Source organism: Triplophysa rosa, linkage group LG11 (genome assembly GCF_024868665.1).
Source record: "Triplophysa rosa linkage group LG11, Trosa_1v2, whole genome shotgun sequence".
NCBI classification, from domain to species: Eukaryota; Metazoa; Chordata; class Actinopteri; order Cypriniformes; family Nemacheilidae; genus Triplophysa; species Triplophysa rosa.
The window spans coordinates 5,944,272-5,969,354 of record NC_079900.1 but is presented as its reverse complement, the minus strand read 5'-3'; the positions used below and the strand labels follow the sequence as shown (position 1 = coordinate 5,969,354).

Sequence of the window (25,083 nt, the reverse complement as noted above, 5' to 3'; positions counted from 1 at the left end):
CTCTCTCCCTTTATCTTGCTCTCACGCTCTCTCTCCCCTTCATCTCACCTCCAACTAGTCAGTGTTCCGTCTCTGTCCTGCACTGTCTCTCTCTCTCTTTCCCTCTCTGTCTCTCTCTCTGTCTCTCTCTCTTTTTGGTGTGCTGAAGCTCTAGTGTGGTTTGCTGTCTGTCCGTGCGTTGCCGGTCTCGTTCCTCTGCAGACCTGAACCTCCAGCTCTACCCGGGACTCCAGCTCACTCCACAGCGGGTAAGACACCGGCATGCTCCACTACCACCCAGAAAAGAGTTATGAAATGTGTAGAGACAAAATCAGGAAACTGTCTGATGGACTGGAAACAGAACAAGTGATGCAGGCAGGTTTTAAGGAAGTGAGACGAGAAGTAAAATTGAAAATGGAAGTAAGAACAAGGAAATGCTGAAGTATGAGGAAGATTGAAACAGTTATAGGAAACAGAGAGAGAAAGTCAGATGGGCTGCAACATCATCTTAATGCCATATCCCATTCACAAAGCACAGCTGAGCTCTGCCAACCCTCTGCACTGAGAGAGAGAGAGAGAGAGAGAGAGAGAGAGAGAGAGGGAGAGGGAGAGAGAGAGAATGCTTGAAAAGCATTACTGCAAAATTGAATGCATCTATCTATCTATCTATCTATCTATCTATCTATCTATCTATCTATCTATCTATCTATCTATCTATCTATCTATCTATCTATCTATCTATCTATCTATCTATCTATCTATCTATCTATCTATCTATCTATCTATCTATCTATCTATCTATCTATCTGATGTGGTGTAATTTCTGTTCAGTGCTTTGTCTTTGATGCGTCTATATTAAATCGATCTCATTCATAAACTCGTGCTGGTTCTACTATAAATCTACAAAGTTAAATGATGCCGTGACAGATAATATTTCTGCTATAACAATGTTGTCTGAGTCAATTGATTTACCCTTCTATTGCTTCTCTAAATGAGTCTTTCTCTCTCTCATATCTCCCCGTACACGTCCCACACACATTATAGTGAAGTTTATTACGTCTTCTTTGTCAAATCAAGATTTATACACACAGGGACTTCTCATTGACTTTTTTGTTGCAATATTGAGCTAATTATATTGATAGACTCTTTGACGAACCTTATGACAAGGCATTTTAGATTTCCGTGCAATTTAGGCGATTTGATTTTTTTTAATTTCCGAAAATGAAAATTGCGTTAAACCACACACACACACACACGCACAGATGATCTCATATTCCAGTTAATTTTTGTTGTTGTTTTAACACAGGCTGAATGATAGACATGGGATGAAAGAAGAGCGTGGCTGCAGCTCTGGTCCTGATGCAGTAACACATCTTTAAAGGGATACTTCACCCAAAAATGAAAATTCTGTCATCATTTACTCACCTTCGAGTTGTTCCAAATGTGTATACATTTCTTTGTTCTGATGAACACAGAGAAAGATATTTGGAAGAACCCCCATTGACTCCCATAGTAGGAAAAAAACAATGGAAGTCAAAAGTGCCCCAGAACTGTTTGCTGTCCTACATTCTTTAAAATGTCTTCTTTTGTGTTCAACAGAACAAAAAAACCCGATAAAGTATTTTTTCCTACTATGGGAGTCAATCGGGGTTGAGATCTGTTTGGTTATAAGCATTCTTCCAAATATCTTTCTCTGTGTTCATCAGAACAAAGAAATGTATACACATTCGGAACAACTCGAAGGTGAGTAAATGATGACAGAATTTTCATTTTTGGGTGAACTATTCCTTTAAGGACAGATACACTCTGATGCTGTCTTCATGTGTGCGTGTATGTTCTGGGGCTGCCAACATGGATATTGCTGGAACTGTGTTAGCATTTTAGTTAAAGCAATGAAAAGAACCAAAGTGTGTAGACCAAAGTGTGTGTCAGATGCATTTTTCCTGCAGTCTTCCAGTTAATGAATCAAATCAGTATCATGCAGATTTATGGTCACTTTACGCTTTTGGATGGATTAATCGTCCATTACCTGTTGAAACCATGTGATTTCATTACACTAGCTGGTTAACATTAGACTGAAGAAAGTATTTTAATATCAGAAAATGACACTTCTCACTGAGTTTGTGTGATGCGGTGCATCTTTCAAATTGAGTTTGGGTGGATTTGGGCCATTTATCTGTGTTTGCTGTGTGTGTGTATTCCCACAGATTTGGGTGAACAGACACACATCATCAAATGTGTCCGTTTAACAGTGTGTGTGTGTTTGAGCTGTCTAGATTGGACAGCTGACACTAATTGACTATTGGCAGATAGAAAATGCAATGTCGGTGTATGTGTGGGACGTGTGTTTGTTTGAGTTTCTCTATACGTGGGCAGCTCTCAGATGAAACCCAATGGCAGCCAATCGCTCACGATCTGTTTCTGTCTTTCTCTTCAGCGTGCACGTTGGCGCGCTCGGTGAAAGTTTTCTAGAGATTAATTAACGCTGTACTGTTGTGACAGTCTTGAAACGATAGATTAATTGATTCGAGTCTTTGTGAGGTCTGCGTTATTGCAGCCGGCATTAACTGCCTCACGTAAAGCGATCAAAGCAATTACGGCCAACGTCTCGTATAAGAACTACTTACGCATACTAATTCGAGCAGAAATAACTGGGATGGGAAGGATAGGGTGGCAGTATGTTGCAAACCTAATGTTGGTAAATGCACTCGCATGTATGAGCAGAACTCCGACCACCGGCCTCCGAGACCGGCTGTCTGCTTCGTCACATTCAACAATATATAAAGACTGATTCTGATTCTAGGCCAGTGAGTCGATAATATTTCAGCTGTCCAACCCCTTCCCTGGCTTTAAATTCCCTTTAACCATTCACGGCTGGTCACACGTTCAATCAAGGTCAAACGGTCTAATAACCGCTTTATCTAACGCCTCGGATTCACAGAACACAGCATGCGAACACCAGCGGAGCATCTCTGTAATACATACAAATGAGTTTTATGTCAGAATATGTATGGCCGCCTGTAAACATCTTTACAGTAATAAGATCCGTGTAAAATGTCGTATAGGCCTTCGGTTTGGATTTTAGAGTTCTCTGCTCATGTGTTTGCGATAGATCTGTTCTCATTATTTAGCAACCAATACAGCTTTGCTGTTTGTGCCTTTGTGTGGGTGGCGAAAATGTGTTTGAAATTAATTTGTGTGTGCGCGCGCTCGTGTTTAATGTGCAGACTTGTGTGTTTATCTCAATTGGATTTCAGCCATACCGCCAAAACACCTGCTAATGATCTACTCCGAACTGAGCCGCATCCTAATGGACACACACACATTGGACTGATAAATGTAGAACATTATGAGCGAGGTTTGCTGTTAATGGGTGGTTTTATTTGGTGTGTGTGAATGTCTTTCGTAGGAGTGCAGTGTTCAACAAGAGCGCATAGAGGGGTTGTTGGCTTCACGCCGTATGTATTTGCACATCTGTGCAAAAAGCAAATGTTTGGGGCAGGGACGTATCATTCTGTATTTGCCTTTGTCGTGCAGGCGTTAATGCTTGTACGTTCACAATTTGCTCATCCATTTATCATAGGAATTAACAAGCTGTCTCTCTCTTTCTGTCTCTCTCTATCTCTTGTTGTCTTTAGGCATTCACAAACCATTGTCAGACATACAAAGGTGAGGGATGCTATGCCGTGAGATAAGTAGTATGTCTGTTATTGTTAACCTCATTTACCTCAAACTTCTCATGAGAAACAAACAACGAAACAGACCATTTGTGACATTCCTGGTGTAGCGATACATATGAAACTATTAGAAGCAAGAGGCTTTGGCGAAACTTAGTTTGCTCTTAATTTAGCAATAAACATTTTAACTAAAACCTTTTTTGTTGGAGAAGGCATGTGTGAGTTTCTTTGTAGAAGGCACGTGTGAGTCAGAGTAAACGTGATTTAGTCTAAGCTCTTTGTCACATTTTTTTTACTCGTGCCTGCGTTCACACCGAGGGAGAGGGTCTAACTTTAGATTGACGTTGGGGTCACCGTGACACACCAGGAGTCTCACCTTCAATTAACCAATCCCTGACCTCCTAAATGAGGTCATCCCGGTAGCGTAGTTCCACCGGGAGCGGCGGTCTAAAACCGACTCGCACACTCTTATCCTGTTGCACTCTATTCTTTCTTTAGCTTTCAGGGCTATGCTATTCTTTCCTTAAATACACACACTGTGATACGCCCTAAATCTGCACGTATAGATTAAAACGCAGCTGAGCTCTACTATATATGTGTGGCTATATCTTTGGGCTCTTTTTTCAGTCTCTTTCGCAGAGGTCAGTCGTTCATTTGCTCAGCAGAAATGGAGAACGAGATCACGTTTCCTTTGCTTTATACTGCATAGTGGTGTTTCGTTTCCGTATCTCTGCTTTGTCATCTCAGAAATCCGCTTGATCTCCGGGGACACTTGTCCCTAAAGGACAGAATAATAGAAGTCACAGCAGCGCCCTGAAAGCCAATTAGAATTACCTTCAATCTGAGAGCCAATAGGATTTCACGGCTTGGCCCTGAAGGTCAGTAGAAAATTTCAGAGGTTAAGGATAATACCCAACCGGAATCGTCCTCATAATTCAATCCCGAGGGTGGTCCGCATTTTTGAAGGTCGTTTTGTGCAACTTGCCAAACACGGGCAGTAAGCATGTCCTGTATCGTTGGTACGATTTGCCCAGGGCTAGAGTATTCCGGGATAGCCCGGGAGATAGAACTGGTCACGTGTGGCATAAAGTGACTTAATTAGGTCAAACATTGCTTTATTACCCAGAGGGTACTGGACAATTTAGGGGCCATTATTACAGTATTACTCTGTGTGTGCATGTATAGCTCATTACTTTCATGTACCCTCTGTTAGAGCATGCATTACTTCACATCCTCTCTCTCTTTCGTTCTCCACTATGAAGCATTTAGCGCACTGTTTTTGCCTGGGGCTCGAGCAGGTCAGTAGAGTGTAATATAACTTGCGTATAGATTTATGTTACAGCTTTTGAATTAATGTTCTGCTGCCCTTGATGCTGATACTAGACCCCTCTGTCTTTCTTACCTTTGGACAGATCACACCAAATCTGTCTTGGCTATTAAATACACGTTGTCTCTAACACATGTGCATGTTTGGCTTTTTGTTCTTGTGTCCTGATGCTAATAAATAGGCACAACCAGAACCAGCCCCTGCAGGATCACAGCATCTTTCAATTATAAAATTCAACAATGGCCCTCGCGTTCATTGAACGTTCTGGCTAATCCACATCTGTCTACACAGCAAAATCGCCAGTGTTAAAAAGGGTCAAATGAACTCTCACAGTGTTTATATAATCCACACTTTGAGAGTGTGGATTATATATACACTGTGAGTGTTAATTTGACTTTTTTTAACACTGGTGATTTTACTGTCTAGATTTAGGTTGACATCTTTTTATTTCGCAGATGCTTTTATCCAAAGCAACTTATCTGTTTTCAGTTGTTCGATTTGATCATTTTATTATGTGTTGCCGGTAAATGAAGTGTTTGCCAAGATTTGAAGACTGGGGAGGGACACTTGAACTTATTCTGTTTTCAAGGATTCTTAAACCGTGAACAACCCCTTCTAGCACACACACACAGACACTTACAAACACATTGCGACAGACATGAGTAGCATACTGATTTCATTTTAGCCCTCTTTTTCACGCTCTAAGCTGTGGACATGACAAGAATGTAAAGACAGAGAGAGAGAGAGCACTTCCTGCTTGGTTGCGGAGAAACGAGAGATGATGTAGGAAGAAAAGAATGAGGGAATGGATGATGGAGGAGAAATTGGAAATGGGAGAAAAAAGGGATGAATTGGAAGAGCCTTGGAGAAAATTGTTTGGTTTTGGCATGTGGTGTAGTGGTTAAATGCAGCTTTCTGCAACCAAAAGTGTCTTATGAATTCTCACCATTGTGCTCTTTAGAAATACACAAAACACTGTAGGGAGTAACCACAGTTTCCCACAGTAATGACAAAAAAGTGAATTTACAGTAATGCTTTACCAGCTCTTGTGGGAGGTGTTTCCACTGTTTTGAACATTTCAACATTGTAGTTTCCTCATGCTGATTGTGTAAATTCGTCATAAATGGTCATAACGTTAACTGAAAGATTTGATGTAACTACATACATTTAAACAAAATAGCTACTGTAGGACACATTTTTTTCACAAATACTGGACCATGAATGAGTTCTGTACTAAGTAAAAGCTTACATTTGATATCTACAAAATGTGTCAAAATGTGTATTTATATTCTAGTAGTTGTAAAAATTAACACATAAATACACAAGTTATACATTTGGTGTGCACAGTATGTATTATTTTTCTAGTTTTCAATGATCAACAGAGTCAGCTCGGTGTACTGTAAAAGAGTGCTTACTGTACTGTACAACAGCTAACAGCAAAACAAAACCCCTGTGAGCTTTAAGGGTCCGGGCAGGTTGTGAATGTTGAGATGGAGGGATGAAGAGACTGCAGAGTTGAAGATGCTGTGGGTCGATCTGATCTGATAGCATTGAAACTAGGGTAGAATACTAACTCGCTTCGTAAGCCTTTGAATTACGACACATCTGACACAAACCGATTTAATCAGGTTCTGTCCTGCAGCAACTCATGGTTTCTCAAACAGCCCTTCAAGACTTCTATCTAGACTTTTGTTTAAGATGAAAATCGTCCCCTTTCTTGTTGATTGTTTACAACGTTCTTGTATAAAATGCGCAGTATTTTGTTGTGTACCATATGCATACATATGGCCAAAAGCGTTTGGAAAAGCTTGACTAAAATGTGTCTAATCATCCAAAAAATCGTTTTAATCTCAAGAGAAACCATAGCACTTTGGTCGTGATGGTTATTGGTGCTTAGCATCTCTGTGACGTACTGAAGAACAGACTTGCCGTCATTTCGTGTTTAAATAATGAGAGTTTGTGTTTGTGTGTACGCATATCGATTTCAAAGAGATCAATGTGAAGAGAAACACATTTGCTTCTAATTGCCAATTATTTACTGTTATTGCAGTAATTAAAGGGGCAAGTGTCTTTGCCAACACGGATAACTAAATAGCCTCACCATTGGCTCCTGTTCGCCATGAAATACCCATAATTCAAAGCGTGTGGAAGTCAGTAGTTGCAAGTAGACTTATCCAGGCGTGTTGTGTTAATAAATCTGATGTTTCGGAAGGCACATATTCTCCATAGACCCAAAAGATCCACTAATGACTTTGGCAGCCAACCCAGAATCTGCGAGGAATTCACATTTGTCACAAACTGTCCGCCAGCAACAAGAGCCTGCATTGTGAGAGTCACTTCAATCAAATCTCCATTAAACATCTGCACTGGAGTCACAGCGAGAATTGAAGATTATTTACTCCATCGTTTCGTCGCACAACATCTTTGGACTTAAATCAGAGTTTTACAAAAGCAATTAGATCGTGTGCAGACGACACGACTGGAGCAGGTGTTACGAACCCATTAGAGGAATAGTTATGTCTGTTCGCCCCTCATCACTTGAGAGGCTGTAATTAAATTTGATGATTTTTAAATTGAAATTGATCGTTGAATTGCTTTTTGCGTGTTTTCTTTCTTTTGAAGGAATGTGATCATGAACAGCATATGTCTTAACTCCTTACAAAAAAGATCAGGGGCCGGATTCGCGAACCTGTTCTCAAGACAAAATATACGATTTTTCTTAAGAAATATAGGACGCTTGTAAGAATGTTCATTATGGTTGGAATACACCATAAGGAAAATCTGAACAGATTTTTTTTAAACTAGACATCATACACTTGCAGACTTTTTGAAAGTTTCAAATATAAACACACCAACTGATCAAATCTGCAGAATGGCGCAGACTTTCTGCAACAAGTCCAGACTGAAAATCTGGGCAAAATCTGAGCAAAAGTCTTGTAGTGTGTTTTAGCCTTAAGTGTGATTCTCAAACATTTTTAAAGAACTTCAAATGTTTTCTTCAGAACATCTTTGATTTCGTAAGAATAAAATGATATATGCTTTGTCAATGATTACACTCACCTGCTCGTGAGGTAACAGTTTTTTCATTTATACAATAAACTTTATTTGTGTAACAAGCGTCTCGCATTCTTATGTGTATATTAGGCTATTAGCATTTGATGTGTTTAACGGCATAACGATCGCATGTTAGCAAGCATTATAATATTATATTTATTACAATATGTTTTGTGTGTTACGACGCCATAGTATTTGTGACCCTCTCCGTTTCAAGTCGCTTAATGTAAAAAGCACTCTGTTTTTAATGATGAAAGCTAAACGTAGTTAGACCTTATCTTTATTATATCAATATAAAAATTTCTCAGTGGCAAGTAAACGTCAAAATTGTAATTCTGGCTCAATACAATACACTTCACATAAAACAAACAAAATTTGAGAACTGTCTTAGTGGCCATTCACATTTAGCATCTAAATTCATGCAGAAAACACGAGCCGCGTCGCTTTCTCCACTTTTCCAAATCATTTGGTATTTCATGCTCTCCTGGCGTCTGCCGTTAGTCCTATAAGCAACCATGGGCCAATCTTGCCGTTAAGACGAATAGGTATTAACAAATGATATATGGATTATATACACTGAAAATACTTCGCAATAACTCTGCTACTAGATTTATTTGTGCTGTGATCATCTTCCCTGAGCTTTTCTATATTGGTCCACAAAAAGTGAAGCTGATTGGTTGGTTCTTGTCACATGACCTGCGGTGCGGGCACTCTTAAAAGTTGATTTATTTTTACCTCCATGCGGCGCAGGCGCTCCTAGAAAAAAAGAGCTTATGGGAGTTATGAAGAATTTTCTTCTTAAGAATGTTTTATGAATCCGACCCTAGATACATTGACAAGGTCAATAAATTTGTGGATATTTCTATTTGGGCTATTCCAAATCTACAGTCTTCAAATTCTCTATTTTGTGTAAATATTTATGTAAAATAGATGTTTGTTTTATGCTATCAATATGTATATGCATTAAAAAATAACATATTTTACAACCTGATTTGATTTTTTGAGTATTTAAATTGCATTATGCAAGAGAGAGAGAGAATGAGGTAGAAAAAGAGAGAGCAAGAACGCCCCATTTAGGGAACTGCTGTCAGTGTCACTCCACTAAAAACTTCCAACGTGCTTTCTGGCTGTGAGCCATAGCTTGTCGCTGATGTCTGATCTCAGAACAGTATATTTTGCCCTGCAGCTAAACTTCACACCAAGCTGATGAGGAACTCCTTCGATAACTCAAAACACAAAGCAGCGTAGAGCCAGCCAGGCCAAGAGTCAATTTCTTCCATTTTTCCAAATCTCACTGACTGACTTTATTAATGTATTTTTTTACTAAACTTCCTCTTTTCCCCAACTCTTTACTCCTCTTTACTTTTTCTAAAGCTGCCTACGTTCATTATTCAATCTCTCTCTCTCTCTCTCTCTCTCTGTGTACTGGAGTATGACTGAAAACGCTGTGTGTGTGCGTGTGTTCTAGAGTATTCTTTCTGTTTTTTTTTTGTTAAATAGTTTGTGCTAGCGTGGGTGTGTGTCTGAATGAAGACTTCAGCAAGACTTTAAAGCTTTTCTACTTGAATCTGCTTCATCTCTATGGTTTTGATGTCGTAATCTCTCGTTCTTTGTTTGAACCTGTGTTTTCATCTGCCTTTTGCTCTTTTCACTCTTCAGCCTCTGAGTACTTTTGAAAATGCTGTATTACTACACACGCACTCTGATTTGCATAAAACTCACAAATTCAGATGGTCTAACAAAGACTGATATCATTTTTGGCAAGTAAAAAAGGTTAACGTTCTCCTCCCTGATGGATCATGGGCATTAATTAGGTCACATGATTGGGCACTCGACAGATGTAATGGAATTCATGCAGAAATGAAGGTTTTGTGATTATCTGCTCTATCTGTGAGTCGCTTTAAATGAAAGTGTCTGCTAAATGATTTGATGTTAAATGAGTAAATGTCATATCAGCCACGACAGGAAAGCATGCAGAGAAAAATGATGTGTGTGTAAATTTGGTCAAGTGTACTGTTGAGTCTCTCAGCTCTTTTTGCTTTTCTTTCAAGAGAAGTTCATTCAAGATGAATCTTGGAATGCAAGCAGGTACAGAGGGTCACACTTTACATCACTGGTCAGTGGTCTGTTTTGACATCCTCAGTCCATTTTAATTAGCCCCAACTTCACATACAAACTCCAAATGGTATTTCAGACAGCGAGTGTGAGATCGTTTCAAAGTGAGGGTTGTTATGGAGATATTATAAGTTGGAAAGTTATAAAAGCCTACCTGTTTAGAAACCATATTTTGTACAATTATCTGTGTAACTCATTTTAAGTATAGCCCTCTATATGGGTGATTTGCTGGTCTGACAGCAAAAATTTTGGAAAAAACTTACAATGAAGATAAATCTCTCATAACATAAACATGAATATTAATAATATAAAAAATATGTATTTTAAGAAGATTTTCGCTGCTACACCATGGCACACATGATACGGTTTATTACTACCCATATTTATTGTCTTTAAAAGCCACACATAACTGGCAACGTTGAAACGGATAATACCACACAGTAAAATCACCACTGTTAAAAAAGGTCAAATTAACACTCACAGTGTTTATATAATCCACACTCTGGATTAACACTCACAGTGTTTATATAATCCACACTCTGGATTAACACTCACAGTGTTTATATAATCCACGCTCTGGATTAACACTCACAGTGTTTATATAATCCACACTCTGGATTAACACTCACAGTGTTTATATAATCCACGCTCTGGATTAACACTCACAGTGTTTATATAATCCACACTCTGGATTAACACTCACAGTGTTTATATAATCCACACTCTGGATTAACACTCACAGTGTTTATGAACACCGTATCATGTGTGCCACGGTGTAGCAGCGAAAATCTAGAAAGCAACTTCTTAAAATACATATGTTTTATATTATTTCACATGATTTTTTACACGATTTTACACAGTGTGGATTATATAAACACTGTGAGTGTTAATTTGACCTTTTTTAACACTGGTGATTTTGCTGTGCAAGTGTAAACATGGCCTTTGTGTGTATAGTCTGTATGTGTGTGTGCTCAGTGTTTTTACTCAACTTTGGAGTCTTTTTGGCACATCTAATGGCACATATAATATCACCAAAGGTCAATCTATTGATCTCACACACACAGACACACACCAAGCATCAAGTGAGACGATGGTCTGATATTACAAACGTGTTTTTGAAGAGCTCTAATTTTGAAGTGGCACAAACACACCGGCAGCAGAAGTACAGAAGTGAAAGGTCAGGGTCACAGAAGCTTCTAGTTTGTGTGGTCTCTGAAGCATGGGCATGTGTATATAAGAGTTAACACAGATTTGTGTCACGCGATTCGATAACGCGGTCAGGCGATATGTATGGTTAGTTAGATTTGGAAGTAACATGCAATTCAGTTGTGTTAACTGTGACACGCTGTGATAGGATTTTGTAGGGGAGGATGTATAAGCCCTCCCGTGAACCAGAATGGATACGTCACTGTGTAACACATTTTAGGAATGTTGTTGCATTTTTTGGAATTGATGGACCATCTGTTTGCACTTTTTTGCTATAGTGTATAGTGGGCTAATTGAAAATAAAATTCATTTATTTACCCTCATGTGATTCAGAATAATTATATGAGACATTTCTTCTTTGAGAATAGCGGTTTTCTTTCCATACAGTGGAAGTCAATGGGGTCTAATGTTGTTTGGTTACCAACATCCTTCAAAATATCTTCTTTTGTGTTCTGCAGAGGTTTTAAATTAATACTTGTTTGGAATGACATGGAGGTGAATAAATGATGAAACCATTGACATTTTTGGGGGGTATCCTTTGAATGTATAACATAAGATAAATTGACGAGTGACTATAAAGGGTCAGACATTTGGAGGTCCATACTGCTTTGAGGCAGTGATGCATTGTGGGATTTCTGCTGCATGCAATAAGAATCATGCAAGACTGAACATGTAAAGGAGGAAACTGGCAAAGCTAACAGAGCTGAAGGCTTGCGTGTACATGTACTATACACACACACTTTCACTTGCCCAAAGCTACTACTTCTGTTATCTTTCATTACTTCAAGTCCTGCATTCTCACTGTATCTCTCTACTTTCACTCTTAGCTGTAGGGTGTGATGATGTACTGAGTCCTCATTCTCAATCTCACAAGCACAAATTCAGTTTAGAAGGCAATTGCTTTAATGCAAAACCAAATTATTTATGAGTTGCAAATGCTTCTTTTCTCTCAACAGTTTCATGAAAAGTATGACAACCAAAGAAAAAATTAAGAGACCATTCCACATTTTTATTTAATCAGAATTTCTAGACATATTGTGGCCATTCCAGTTCAGTGTCTGTTGAATATCAACAAAATCAAACCTCAGAAGTGACAAAGTCATCCAACAGCAATGTGAAAGACTGACAGCATGACAAGACGCAAAAAAACTGATAAAAATCCAGGACATCACATACAAAATATTTTTGAACTACTCCCAAATATTACTGTTGTATTGCTTAAAAGTGAATATGAACTTGTTTTCTTTGCAGTATTTGAGGTCTGAAAAAATACAGAGCATCTTTTGTGTTGTTTTCACCTGTTTCTACAGTTTTCATTTTCCACAAATACGTGCAAATCAAAACAATATTTTTATTTGAAATTTAGGAGAAATATTGTTAGTACAATATTTTACCTAAACACCTATAAATAGTAAATTTGGAAATACTGAAAATAATTTTGAAATGGTCTCTTAAAATCTGTCATATCAATTTATACAGTAGTTCTTGAATATTCACCCCAAAAATGTAAAATGGTCTAGAGACGTGCTTACAATAATTATATGATTTAAATAATTGAACCCTTTTATGCATTAGGGTCACTGGGCAGCCACTGTAAAAAGCATAATTTCCACTCACATAGACATCTGGAAATCTGTTTGAAAAACGATATTTTGTGTGTAAAAAACAAAGCTCATTTTTATACATTGCATGAGAGCAATAAAAACATAAAACATTTGATTGTCTTAAATGCACGAAAATTTTATAGCAAAAAGAAGGTGTTTAGAGTTGTTATAAATATATCTCTCACATGTGCATCCACGACCAGATCGGTCAGACCAGACGGTCAGATCTGTTTCCCACCCGCACATACCAGCAGCCTGATGACCAGCACCCAATGCATTTTGAGTTTGCTTGTTCTGGTTGAACATAAGGCCTGCCAGACCCTTTGGGTCCTGTAAGAGATCCACAATCTGCCTGACAAGGACAGAACGTCGTCTGCACATAGATACACCTAAAACAAGCTGTGCTTTCCCGAGTATATAAACCGGAACAGTCTGAACACTGGCACGGATCAATGAACTCATCCCTGGTGTTATTGCACCGCTTATGCAATAGTCAATACGGCAGGATTCTCTGATGAAACCCATGAAATAGAAAGTTAATATTTAGGTGTATATTACAAGAGAGTGGAAGTAAAAAGAGGACAAATGACAGAAAAGACTTTAAAGGTGTTCTGTATTGATTCAATAAAGCCAATAGCTAGAAAGACAAAAGACCAAGGTTGAAAATCAAGATTTCTTTCCCCAGGTCTAGTGCGGTTTAAGTAATTATACATCATTACCAACAGAGAAAATCACTGAAGGGTTCTAACCAGTTTTACACTGGGGTCCATGGCCCATTGCCTCTTTAATTGATGATAATGGCAGTCTGACATTCCTGGCTCGTGGAATTTTTCACCTTGAGCGGAATTGGACTTCCAACCGCAATGCGCTTCCTCTGAGCACCACAACAGCCAGAGTTAATGATCCTGTGCACAACTGACTTTACAAGTGAAGTGTTCAAATGGAAGTGGAGCGCTGCAGAATGCTCGCTCAGACTCGGCTATGAAATCTAGATCTAAAACCTGTTTTGGTATTACCTAGTTTGTATTTGCAATTAAGATTTGAGTGCCTGATAACACTGTTGAGGCATGGGATAAAAAAATGTATGACTCATACTTTACAAAAAGTTAATGCATATAATATACACAAAATGCTTGGTTATTTATTAAAAAAAATGGACAAACCCAGCCGTCGCGTAATATTAACCAAGAATTTTACCTCAAAATGGATCAAAACAACCCAAAAGGTTAATTTACAACCCAATGGTTGGGTTCGTCCCTTTTTGAACCACCGCTGGGTTAAAAATAACACAGCATTTTTGGGGTGTAACTTAAACTTTGCTAAATATGTCCAGCTGTATGTTTCTCTGAAATCTTTTTTCTACGGCTGTTATTTACAACTGGAGTATAAGTTTGACCCAAAAATATAAAAAGTTAGTTGAGCTAAACAATCTTTTACATGTTATCACAAAAAAAATGCTGGGTTATTTTCAACCCAGCATTGGGGTAAAAAGGGACGAACCAAAACATTGGGTTCAATTAACCTAGCAAATGGTTTATATTTGACCCTACAATGGGTTAAAACAACCCAGGCTTGACACATCCCAGCTTAGGTTAATTAACCCAACAGGTTGGGTTCGTCCCTTTTTGACCCAATGCTGGGTTGATAATAACCCAGCATTTTTTGAAGTGATATACATTTTTGACATTTTTATGTTGAGAAGAATAGAGTCAGAACAAGAAATTATACAGAGAGTTTGTGAAACCGCAAGCTAGATTCGATCCTCCGTAGCTTATGTAAGCGCCTCGGTGGGTAAGGGGCAAGGATTTGAGATTCAGCGCACAAGACAGCTCATGATGGATTCTGCTGATGAACCTGACTCTTTCTCACCAGCGTGAGGAAACTGACTAAGGGTGCGTTTATATTTGGCATTAACATGCGATCTCGGTGATCCAAACAAGCAGATCGGATCTTCAGACAATCAGGACACAGCGCGTTTACACTTGTCATCAAGTGGCTTCCACATCTGGATAATGTGATCGGATCTCTATAGTTTCCCGCCCATTATTTTAATAAGCCTGCGATTTAAAAATAGCCCCGGTGCGGGGAGATTTCACACAACACGTATAACGGGGAGGATGAGCATGTTACAGATTTGATACGCAGCCATGTTGAACTCGAGGCAGCGGTGGGAAGTAAACCGCGGTTAAAACAATTAATGATTTTATATGTGAAAGTATAAGCAGAGGACGTTTGTAAAATGACACAAGCTTTTGTACTTGAGCTGTGGCGGGTTTCACTCGCGCACACACGCACACGCACGCAGGCCGAAGTTTCTATGATCAAAAGCGACCACTTACATCGTTCTCGTCTATTTGGGTTGGTTCGGCTGAAAGTGACAGCGCGTCGTTTCTTTGGTCTGCGCCCTAAATAGCGTGCTTACTGACATCAGCTATAAGCAACACTATACAATCTTGTTTCTGTGTGTAAATGATATACGTGTATTCAGAGCTCCGTTTCAAGCTGCCCGTCTGCCGCTTAATCTGTCTTCCGGGGACGGTACTTTCGAGTCAGATCCGTGGGCGTGGCTTGTTGGTTTTGACTAAATCTTTGGTGTTTCAAATCTTACGAAACCTTTACCCTAACCCACACCCTAACCTTACTCTAACCATCTAAACTACCTATGATTGTTAAAATTGATGAAAAAACACGTTAGGGTGATGACGTCAGACTCGAAACACAAAGGATTTAGTGAGAGCCGTACGAGACACAAGCGGCAGCAGCCCTCGGGGAACCGGAGAGTTGATTACGCCGTGTAGGCTACAGTAAACACACACACGTATGTTAGAAACAAGCTGGTATAGTGTTGGCATTCGTGTCTGTGACATGAAAATAAACAAATGATGCGTTTTAAAACACAGCTGGCGCTGTGTGTGCGAGTCAACGCCATTCATGGCAGTCACAAACTGTGATGATACAGCTGAAGTGGTCAAGTAAAACATCTCGTGTGATTTGACATAAATCCTCTGTAGGTTAAAGTATCCATGATAATTTCGTGGGAAAATGAATTACTGTGCAACGCTCGGGAGCAAGAGTAAACTTTCCGCTGCATTTGTCAGCTGCTCCGCAGTCTGAGAGGCTTCGGACAGACGAGAGAATAATGATAGCGGGCGGGGTTTTCTGTGAAATTGTGCCGGTAAATGTAGATAAACTGTCTGGATTGCGTTTACATTACACTGAGATCCGATCACAATGCGTCCCCGACTACCTCTGGATCAGGACACGCTGATCGGATGACATTCTGATCAGAAGCGCGTTTACACTTGTCTTTTCAATGTGTATGTGGACAACATCCAGATACAGGTCGCATGTTAATGCCAAATATAAACGCACCCTAAATGTACAGCTTTTATGAATACTTCTATCTTCTTCCTCTTTATTAGACTCTGCGATGGTCTTATTTAATGCTTGTCAGCCATATTGTCAGATAGGAAGAAAAATTGTTTTTTTTGTCAAAATTTAGTTGCACTGAATACAAATTTGGGTTTGACTTCAAATAAGTCGTACCATCTATTCATGGTTGTACTGTATTTGTTTGTGTTTTATTAAAGCAATAAGCCCCAAGATAAAACGGTTATTCCATATGCTTAGCAAGGTTTCAAAAAATAAAGTAAATAAAAATAATATTTAGGCTATGTAATGCGGTCAGCCGTTATAAATCGGGGTATTTTATAACGGCTTAGAACTCGGCTCAGCCAATCAGAATCAAGGATCAGAACTGACCGTTTTATAATCTGAATAAAGATAAAGCCTCTGTTGTACACAACAGAGCCTTTTAACCAACTTTCATTTGAAGTCTTTCTGCAGTAGATCATTTATTCTGTCTCCATCACCCTGTTCAGAGCATCAATAGACCCGCACCTCCATTGTTTCTCATAGATTGTTGTTTCCTTTTGTATTGGCTCACGTACTGCAATGTTTTACAGTGTTGGTGGATCACTGAGCACGCTGTAATGTAAAACTCTCCTTCTGGGCTCAATAGAAGATGTTTGCTTCCTAAGTTCTCATTCATGACCTTTATCGTACACTCAAGGCAGTAAAGAGAGAGTATTAGAGTGCGATCAGAGGGTGAAATGTTGTCCCTCTTCAACAAGAGTGGCTGTAAAGTAGGTTTTCTTGTCCCATCTCTTATGCACCTGTGACCTTCACGATTTCACTCATTCTATACATTGATTTTGTTTTATACACAGTTTATGAGAGAGAATCATGAACCCAAAGTTTGTACAATTCAAGGCAATCTATCAATATGTAATACTACTTTGCCATGTCTATTTCGATGCTTGGATCAAACACAATTTACTGTTACAAGTCTGTTACTGTTACAATACAACAACTTGTTCTGTGTGTTTAAAATAAATATTTTCTCCTTTCTCTTCACATCCAGTAACTTCCATTCATTTTTCATTCATTTGATTTTAGTTGTCACTGTTTATGGCTCATTACAAAATCTAATTGATCATTAAATTAATTAGATTTTTCTTGTAATGTGTAAATATTTGTTTGGTTAAACAATCCTGTCACAGTCTTTTTTCAATTATTGTGATTTATTGCGTTACCGTTCTCCATCTGCTGCTTTTGTATTTTATGTGCTGTTTCATCCACGCGCCGTTCTGAAAACCTCGACTCGAGTATTTCGATAAAAAATTCATGAAGTTAGTGAAGTATATGTATACCCACAGCTTGCTTCGGAAAACAACAGCAGATCAATTTATAAGAGAGCCAGAGAGACGCAGCTGTATGAATCCATCACTGTTTCTGACCTCTGCTGTTTTGCTTATTTATTTACATTTTAAGGTAAAAAATTTATGTTTTTGCTTTTGTTTTTCCTCCCTACTGCACATTTTCTGTTGACGTTTGTGCTTTTTCCTTCCCACGAGAACTTTTTGATGAAAAATCTTTGCAGTGAAATGTATCTTTATTATTTTGCTTGGGAGACTTTTGTTTCCCTGTGATGAATCAGTTTTTCGCCTTTCTCTTCCTCTCATGTTGATTCACTTTCTCCCTCTTTCAATCTCAGAGACACAATGAATAAAAGTGTGCGTGCGCGTGTGTTTCTGTCACTGAATACCGTATTCCCATTTCAAAGCTGCTAGAGGTATCTGGTTTTATGAACCAGTCCCTGTGTGTCATGATTTTGCATTGTGTGAGAGAATGGAAAATGTATTCCATTAGTTTGTTGTAACCAGCTCTCCTTATTATTCTAGTCTCAACTGGTTCAAACTGGTGTTGCTGGTCTGCAAACATGGCCAATTTTCTGTTAAGCCATATACCCAACAATGAAAATGATTTCATCATTTCTTATGATAAAAATGTGATAATTATATGATACAGTATATGAAACGATATGATATATAGTGTGATGTATAATACAATATATAATATGTGATATGATATGGTATATGATACGATATACACTATATTATATTGTGTACGGTATTATATATGGTGTGGCACGGTACAATATAATATATGATACGGTATATGATATCATAGATGGTCAGTCATGCGTGTTTTTAAACAATTTCTGCCTTTTGTCACACCAAGTTCAGAAAATGATTCTGTTTTTTGTGCATCACGCAGTTCTTCTTGTGACCTTAAGGGGGCAGACAACTGGCTGACATATTGGAAGGCATCAACATAACAAAAACGATAAATATTACAACCCAAATTCCCTAAAATTTAATCTTCTTGGTAGCCTTTAAGAATTTTTATAATTCTATTCGAAGCTGGTTTGGACTGGTTTGAGCTCTTTTGGTTGATCAAGGCTGGTTTGTGCCAGTCTCAGTTGGTCATTTTAGCTGCTGTTGGCCAGTCATGCGCTCACATGTACAGGTCATGTCTGATCTGGTATGAACAGGTCTGATGTGTTAAGGCATCTGCAATGCTCTTCCATCATCAGCCTCGGCTCTCATCACTGTACTGTCAAACCAAGATGGGCTCTTCAAAACACCAACAGTTTTAAAAGCATCTCCCTCCTCTACAGTCTGATCCTCCCACAGCGCCTGACTATCTCTCTCACACATGCACATACACAATGCCTGTGATGTTTCTCTATTCCTCCCTACAAAAGTCTAAGACGTTCCCTCGCTGGTTCTTCAGCAGCGGTGGTTCCCTGATTTTAATCTTAGGGCGTCTCAGACATTGAATTCAAGGGGAATATTTTTAAGTGTTGACTGACCGTTTGTTTTTAATAAACCAATTATAAATGCATCTGTCAGTGCATGAGTATTAGTGATGGTGGCGTATTTGAATGGATTTTTTTTGTTTTTACCAGAGAGCCTTTAGATGACTAAACAAAACATCGCCGCCTCTGTGTCACCTTTGAAAATGTCCGCTTTGTAGAAGGAAGGATAATATTAAAAAAACTTATTTTTTGCAAAGTGGATTCTTACATTACACCACATTAAATGTTTTTCCAACCTAGACTTCATTTTGCCCTTAAAGACAGACATTTATTAGGTGCTACATTGAGTTAAAAGCCGCTTTAAACTGAGATTAAAGGTCAGCTGTTATTTCACATCAGAGCATTAAGGTCTCTGGCTCTTGACTCCGTGGCACATGTAGCGGCGGCAGTCAACTGTTGTCGTTACCGATTCCTCTCTCTGCCTCTTTCTCATCTCTCCGTTTCCATCAAGCTGCACGTTCCCCAGTTCCACTGCCAGCGGGCACAGAGGTTGGCACTTATACGCCCAGCAACGCTGCTAGATTAGAGTTGAATTCTCCAGGCCATGGGGTTTCGCTGAGCCGCATGGAGAGAGATCAAATGAGCCCTCGGGATAGAGAATCAGAGACTCTGGGGTGGGAGGAAAAGGGAAAGGCTTACAGGAAAAGTGTTGCCTTCTGGGATATGAACAGAATGAGAGATGAAAGACTAAAAGAACATTTTCGAGAGGGCTTGCAGAACCAGCGTTTCTGTAGTTTAACTGATAGAGCAAAGCGCTATAGAACCAATGTCATAGGTTTGATTCATAGAGAACACACAGTTTGATCAGATGTAGATGTTGAATGTATTGCATGAATGTAAAGGCTGGCACATACAAATATAACATGAACGGTACTGCATACATTTTGGTTATGAATTATATTTGTGTGTAAAAAGTGATGAACAAACATAACCAAATGAAAGAATAATTACAATCTTTTTAATATTTCAGTTGTTTCACTTAGACAGCAATGACTTGCACTGAAGAGCAAATGGAGACCTTAGCTTAACTCTATCTAAAATATTTATTTTGAAAAACAAGCGTAATCTTACTTGCCATCTCTTTGAATTGTAAGTGAATAATGTCTTTCATTTGTCATTTAAAACATAAATACTTCATATGGGTATATAAATGAAGTCCTTTTTTCATTTCTGCTGAACGTTTCCCTAATGAAATCCATAAAATAAGAAGTCAAATCAGATGAAAGAAGCATTGGCTTACGTACATCGAGAGACAGAAAACGAGAGTGTGTGTTCCTCATGTCTGACACAGGTTAACCTCAGGCGTCACCTCAGCTGAGGTCCGTGTTCACATTTAGAACATTATGTCTTGGGAGCCCCCTTAGAATTTGTTTTTGGTGAATTATTCATCAGGAGTCACAAGTCAGAGCGTTCCTACGGAACATCTCTGTCGGGGAAACAAGTGTGAGGAAAAGAATTGTTGTATGAGAAAGATGCCTTGAGAATTCTGCTCAGTTTGCACAAAGTGAATTGCTGTGTTTCATGCATTACTAAAATCGAGTTGACTTTGCGAAAACTGTCTATCCGCTTTTGCAGGGTAGTTTGAAAACCATTTAAACTTTGTGGTCCGTGATGTTTCTGATGCTTTTTTGTGTACCCACTGGATACATTGACTCTGAATTTATGGCAATCAGGGTTACAACTAAAATTGGACACTATTATACTTTTAATGTCTAAAAGGAGTGCAGGGTTAAGATGAGATCCAAACCCTTCATTAATAGCTCTTTCACAAGACTGTTGGTGTAAAGACAATGGTCATTTCATGGAGGCCATATTGCACATTGCATTCTGAAACCTGAGATAAAGAAAACGTTAAAATCTTACCTGTGGTTTTAGGTTTTTAGAAATGGTAATAAAGTTTCATTTAAAGACACTGAAGTAAATATTTGTTAAATTAAGTTTTTACATACTGTACATGTATGTAATCTGAACATGGAAATTCTAAGCTTAGATGCCAAACTTGAGTGGGTAATTCTCAAAGAGTGGGCAGCAGCGAGCGAAGTTTGTAGGTGGTTTGTAGTGTAAATGGTTTCCCACCATTTTTGTTTGCCAAGTTTTGATATATTTACGGTAGGAAATTTACAAAATATCTTCATGGAACATGATCTTTACTTAATATCCTAAAGATTTTTGGTATAAAAGAAAAATAGATCATTTTGACCCATACAATGTTTTGTTGGCTATTGCCACAAATATACCCGTCCTTCTGACTGGTGCTGTGGTCCAGGGTCACGTATAATAATTTAAAAAATATTATAAAAATGCAACCTTCACATTTCTTCTCGTAGAACCTTTGAAAGTTCTTGCTACATGTCCCCGTACAGTATCTCTACAGTATTAACAGTATAAACTATGTGTTTTTCATTTTCATCTTTTAAGTTTATGAAAGTGCTGACTAAATAATTTGTTCATCTTTTATTTTATGTTCTAACACTGGGTTCGCACCAAACGAATTAAGCTTTTGGCATTAAATTAAATTTGTGAAATCAATCAAATCAAATGCAAAAAATTGTTTGAGTAAATTACATACAAAGTCAATGCAAAGACGCGTACAGATGCAAACTCGCGTCAGGCGGTGCGAATGATGCGAATCGGGCGGCGCGATTGCCGTGAACGCGCGTCAATATCGAAGGTTGAAAATATTTGTCATTTCGCATCACTCACGCGAAAATAACCAACTTTTCCCGCAAGTAATAAAGAGCGTGGAACGCGATTGTTCGCGTTTGGTGTGAACCCAGCATAAGTTCTGGACCGTATATACATGTACAGTATAAGCACACGCAATTTATACGACAAAACAACCCCACACTACTGTAATGGCCCACATACTTTCTCGTCCAATAAACTAAAGAATAAAAAGATTTTTCTTGGTTCTGTTTAATAAGCTTATCTGTGTTGTATTAGCATGTTTGGCTATGTCAGCTCGGCTTTAATTTGTTCACTCAGCAGAGCTTTCTCGCCGTTCCAAACGTCATTGAGGAACGTCAGCTGAGCCACATTCAAGTCAGCAGTGCTGAAGCTCTTTTCGCCCCAGCTGACCTCCACCTGATCCAAGATCAATGAAATCGGTGCCAGCTGAGAGGAAAAGTACAAGTCATACTTTCACTGTGTGCCTACATTATTCAGACTGCCAGGTGTGGGAAAGTACATTTTCTTTCTGGTAGCATTATTGTTGATATGGAGCCCAAAGCTGAGAACTCATCTGCCGTTTCGGTTAAAATCGATCTTGGTCCTTAACTCTCAATACTGGCTTTGTCTTGTTTAATAATGCAGTAAAGCTGGACAACAGATGCCTTTGAGATGTTTCTACACTCTTCAAAGAAAAGGTGCTTCAAAAGGTTCTTCCTTTTGGTTCCATAAAGAGCCTTTAACATCTTAAACATATGTTCTTTGTGGCGAAAAAAGTTTTTTCAGATTATAAAAAGTAAGAAAGAGCTGGTTCTTTGAAGAACCTTTGACTGAATGGTTCTTTGTAGAACCAAAAATGGTTCTTCCATGGCATCGCTGTGAATATTGTATTGTGAGAAAGTATTATGTACACACACATTTGTGAGATGTTTGGAACTCTGTATCTTCAACCCTCAGCACTAATGTATGAATTCAGCAAGTCATACTGTTCGTTTTTTTCCTTTTATCCAATCCCTTCAATAATGAGCTGCCCTATGAAGAGCATTGGTCAACAGCATGATTTCACATTTTATCGCTTCCCTACTGTGCAAGATAACGCATGCTGAGTTTTCTCATTTCATTGTCTCTTTCTCTCTGTAGTTTTAGAAATGGCCATGAACAGCATCCTGAACCCCGATGACATCAAGAAAGCCCTTGGTGCATTTAAAGGTGATGGTGACATCACATTCAAACACATCACTTTTACATCAATATATTCAGTGGAAACTCATGATCTCATTTAAAGGGACAGTTCAGCAAATTAATTAAAATTCTGTCATCATTTACTCACCCTCGAGTTGGAAGAATGCTTTTAACCAAACAGTTCTTGGCCACCACTGACTACCATAGAAAGAAAAATGACAATGGTAGTCAAAAGTTTGCTGTCCTACATTCTTCAAAATATCTTCTTTTGTGTTAACTATGGTAGTCAATTGTTTCCAAGAACTGTTTGGTTACAAGCATTCTTCCAAATATCTTTCTCTGTGTTCATCACAACAAAGAAATTCATACACATTTGGAACAACTTGAGGTTGAGTAAATGAAGACAGAATTTTCATTTTTGAGTGAACTGTCCCTTTAAGTTGATTTTGAAATATAGCTCGAAGAAACAAATATGCCCCAAAATGTACGTTACATAGATTAATATGGAAAATCGCATTCATGGTGAACTAGGGAACAATCTTGATGTTTATATGTGTTTGGATCTTGTCACAGCCGCTGACTCATTCGACCATAAGAAGTTTTTCGAGATGGTCGGGCTGAAGGCGATGTCGGCCGATGGTGTAAAGAAGGCTTTCCATGTGCTGGATGCAGACAACAGCGGTTTTATAGAAGAAGAAGAACTCAAGTAATACTACTCTCCGTATTAAGATGAGATCAATCTTAACATAATCAAATTAAATGAAGTGGTTTATTAAAATTGAACAAATCGGAGTCATTTACAGCATAAACTGAAAGGCTATTGTAGTCAACAGTCTGGCATCTCAGCTCACCGTTTCCTCTGTTCAGGTTTGTTCTGAAGGGTTTCGCGACAGACGGTAGAGATTTGACCGATAAAGAGACCAAAGCATTCCTGCAGGCTGCAGACAAAGATGGAGATGGAAAGATTGGAGCTGAAGGTAAAACTAAACGTTCTAAAACACAACATTTACGTTTTGTCTTGGTTAAAAATCAATGTCCTCTTTCTGTTTCAGAGTTTGCCGCTCTGGTTCGCGAATAAGTGAGGCAGACACTTGACCTGTTCGTACCTCATCCTGTTCATGACCTCAGCACACCCCGAGACACATACACACACGCCTCCCTGCTTACCTCATCACTTACGCACACACATACAATCCTCCTACAATCATGATATTTATTTTCCTTTTTATACAGAAGTGAATATATCTGCTAGTGTATAGATCAAGAGACCTTTAAAAGGTCAAGAACCACATGCAATATGTAGATATTATAGAAGATAAAAAAACGCTTCCACATCCTTATTGCCTCACTATTGTTTTTATCCCTGGTCTGTGTTTGTCTCCTCTGACCCTCCTCATTTCTCTGAAAACACACCAAAAGAAAAAGAGGTCAAGCTGTGAAAGACAACATAATAAAGAGATGATGCCTCAAGAGTTTCAGCTCGTAATGAATCTGTTTCTCTTCTTTTTTTTCTCGTTTAATTAGTCAGCTATTCAGTATGCCTGACACACAGCGTGTGCTGTACTGTTGAATTATTGTGTGAAGTTGCATTTAATATTCAGAATGAGGAGTTTACTTAAAATTGTAAGTATTTAAACTTGAATTAGATTAAGTGCAGCTGGCTACACTACTTTCTACCTTAAGCTAAATTCATATTTACAAACTGTAGTATATTGAAGCTATTTAAAAAAAATACACACATTTACAAATTATGTACACTCCAACAAAAGAAATGCATGACTTTATATTATATTCTTTCTAAATGTAATAAATGCAATGCTTTACTTTGATTTTATCACTCAAAGAGATAAAGCTGAAGAACTGCAAGAACAGAAAGAACTCCTGAAGCGTGCATATATTTCTCTTTTATTCACCAGGCATGCCACACAAGGAATCGTTATATGATAAGGGCACTCATATTTAAAAAAATCTGCACCAATTAAAGAAAATGTTCTCAAAAACATCTCTGATGTGATGCACCTCAGAAACATCCATACAAATGAGTTTGCA

General features: G+C 38.5%; 1 protein-coding gene across 2 annotated transcripts; it reads left to right on the top strand.

Moving 5' to 3' along the window:
* Window positions 1-24,524, top strand: pvalb6 (parvalbumin 6). 2 transcript variants are annotated; one of them, XM_057347242.1, is made up of 6 exons: window positions 1-248; window positions 3,618-3,648; window positions 22,993-23,061; window positions 23,608-23,740; window positions 23,902-24,011; window positions 24,087-24,524. In XM_057347242.1, exons 3-6 carry the CDS (start codon window positions 23,001-23,003, stop codon window positions 24,110-24,112), a joined length of 330 nt encoding a protein of 109 aa, XP_057203225.1. In that variant the 5' UTR covers window positions 1-248; window positions 3,618-3,648; window positions 22,993-23,000; the 3' UTR covers window positions 24,113-24,524. The 2 variants fall into 2 exon arrangements, with proteins under 2 accessions (XP_057203225.1, XP_057203224.1); XM_057347241.1 differs by lacking the exon at window positions 3,618-3,648 and having other exon boundaries at window positions 3-248.
* Window positions 24,525-25,083: the final 559 nt, after the last annotated feature.

Bases quoted from the DNA above. Each gene is read 5' to 3' on its own strand.
- pvalb6 (XM_057347242.1), top strand. From the start codon at position 23,001: ATGGCCATGAACAGCATCCTGAACCCCGATGACATCAAGAAAGCCCTT. The intron at 23,062-23,607 runs GTGATGGTGACA...ATCTTGTCACAG, and splicing joins AGCCCTTGGTGCATTTAAAG to CCGCTGACTCATTCGACCAT. The intron at 24,012-24,086 runs GTAAAACTAAAC...TTTCTGTTTCAG, and splicing joins TGGAAAGATTGGAGCTGAAG to AGTTTGCCGCTCTGGTTCGC.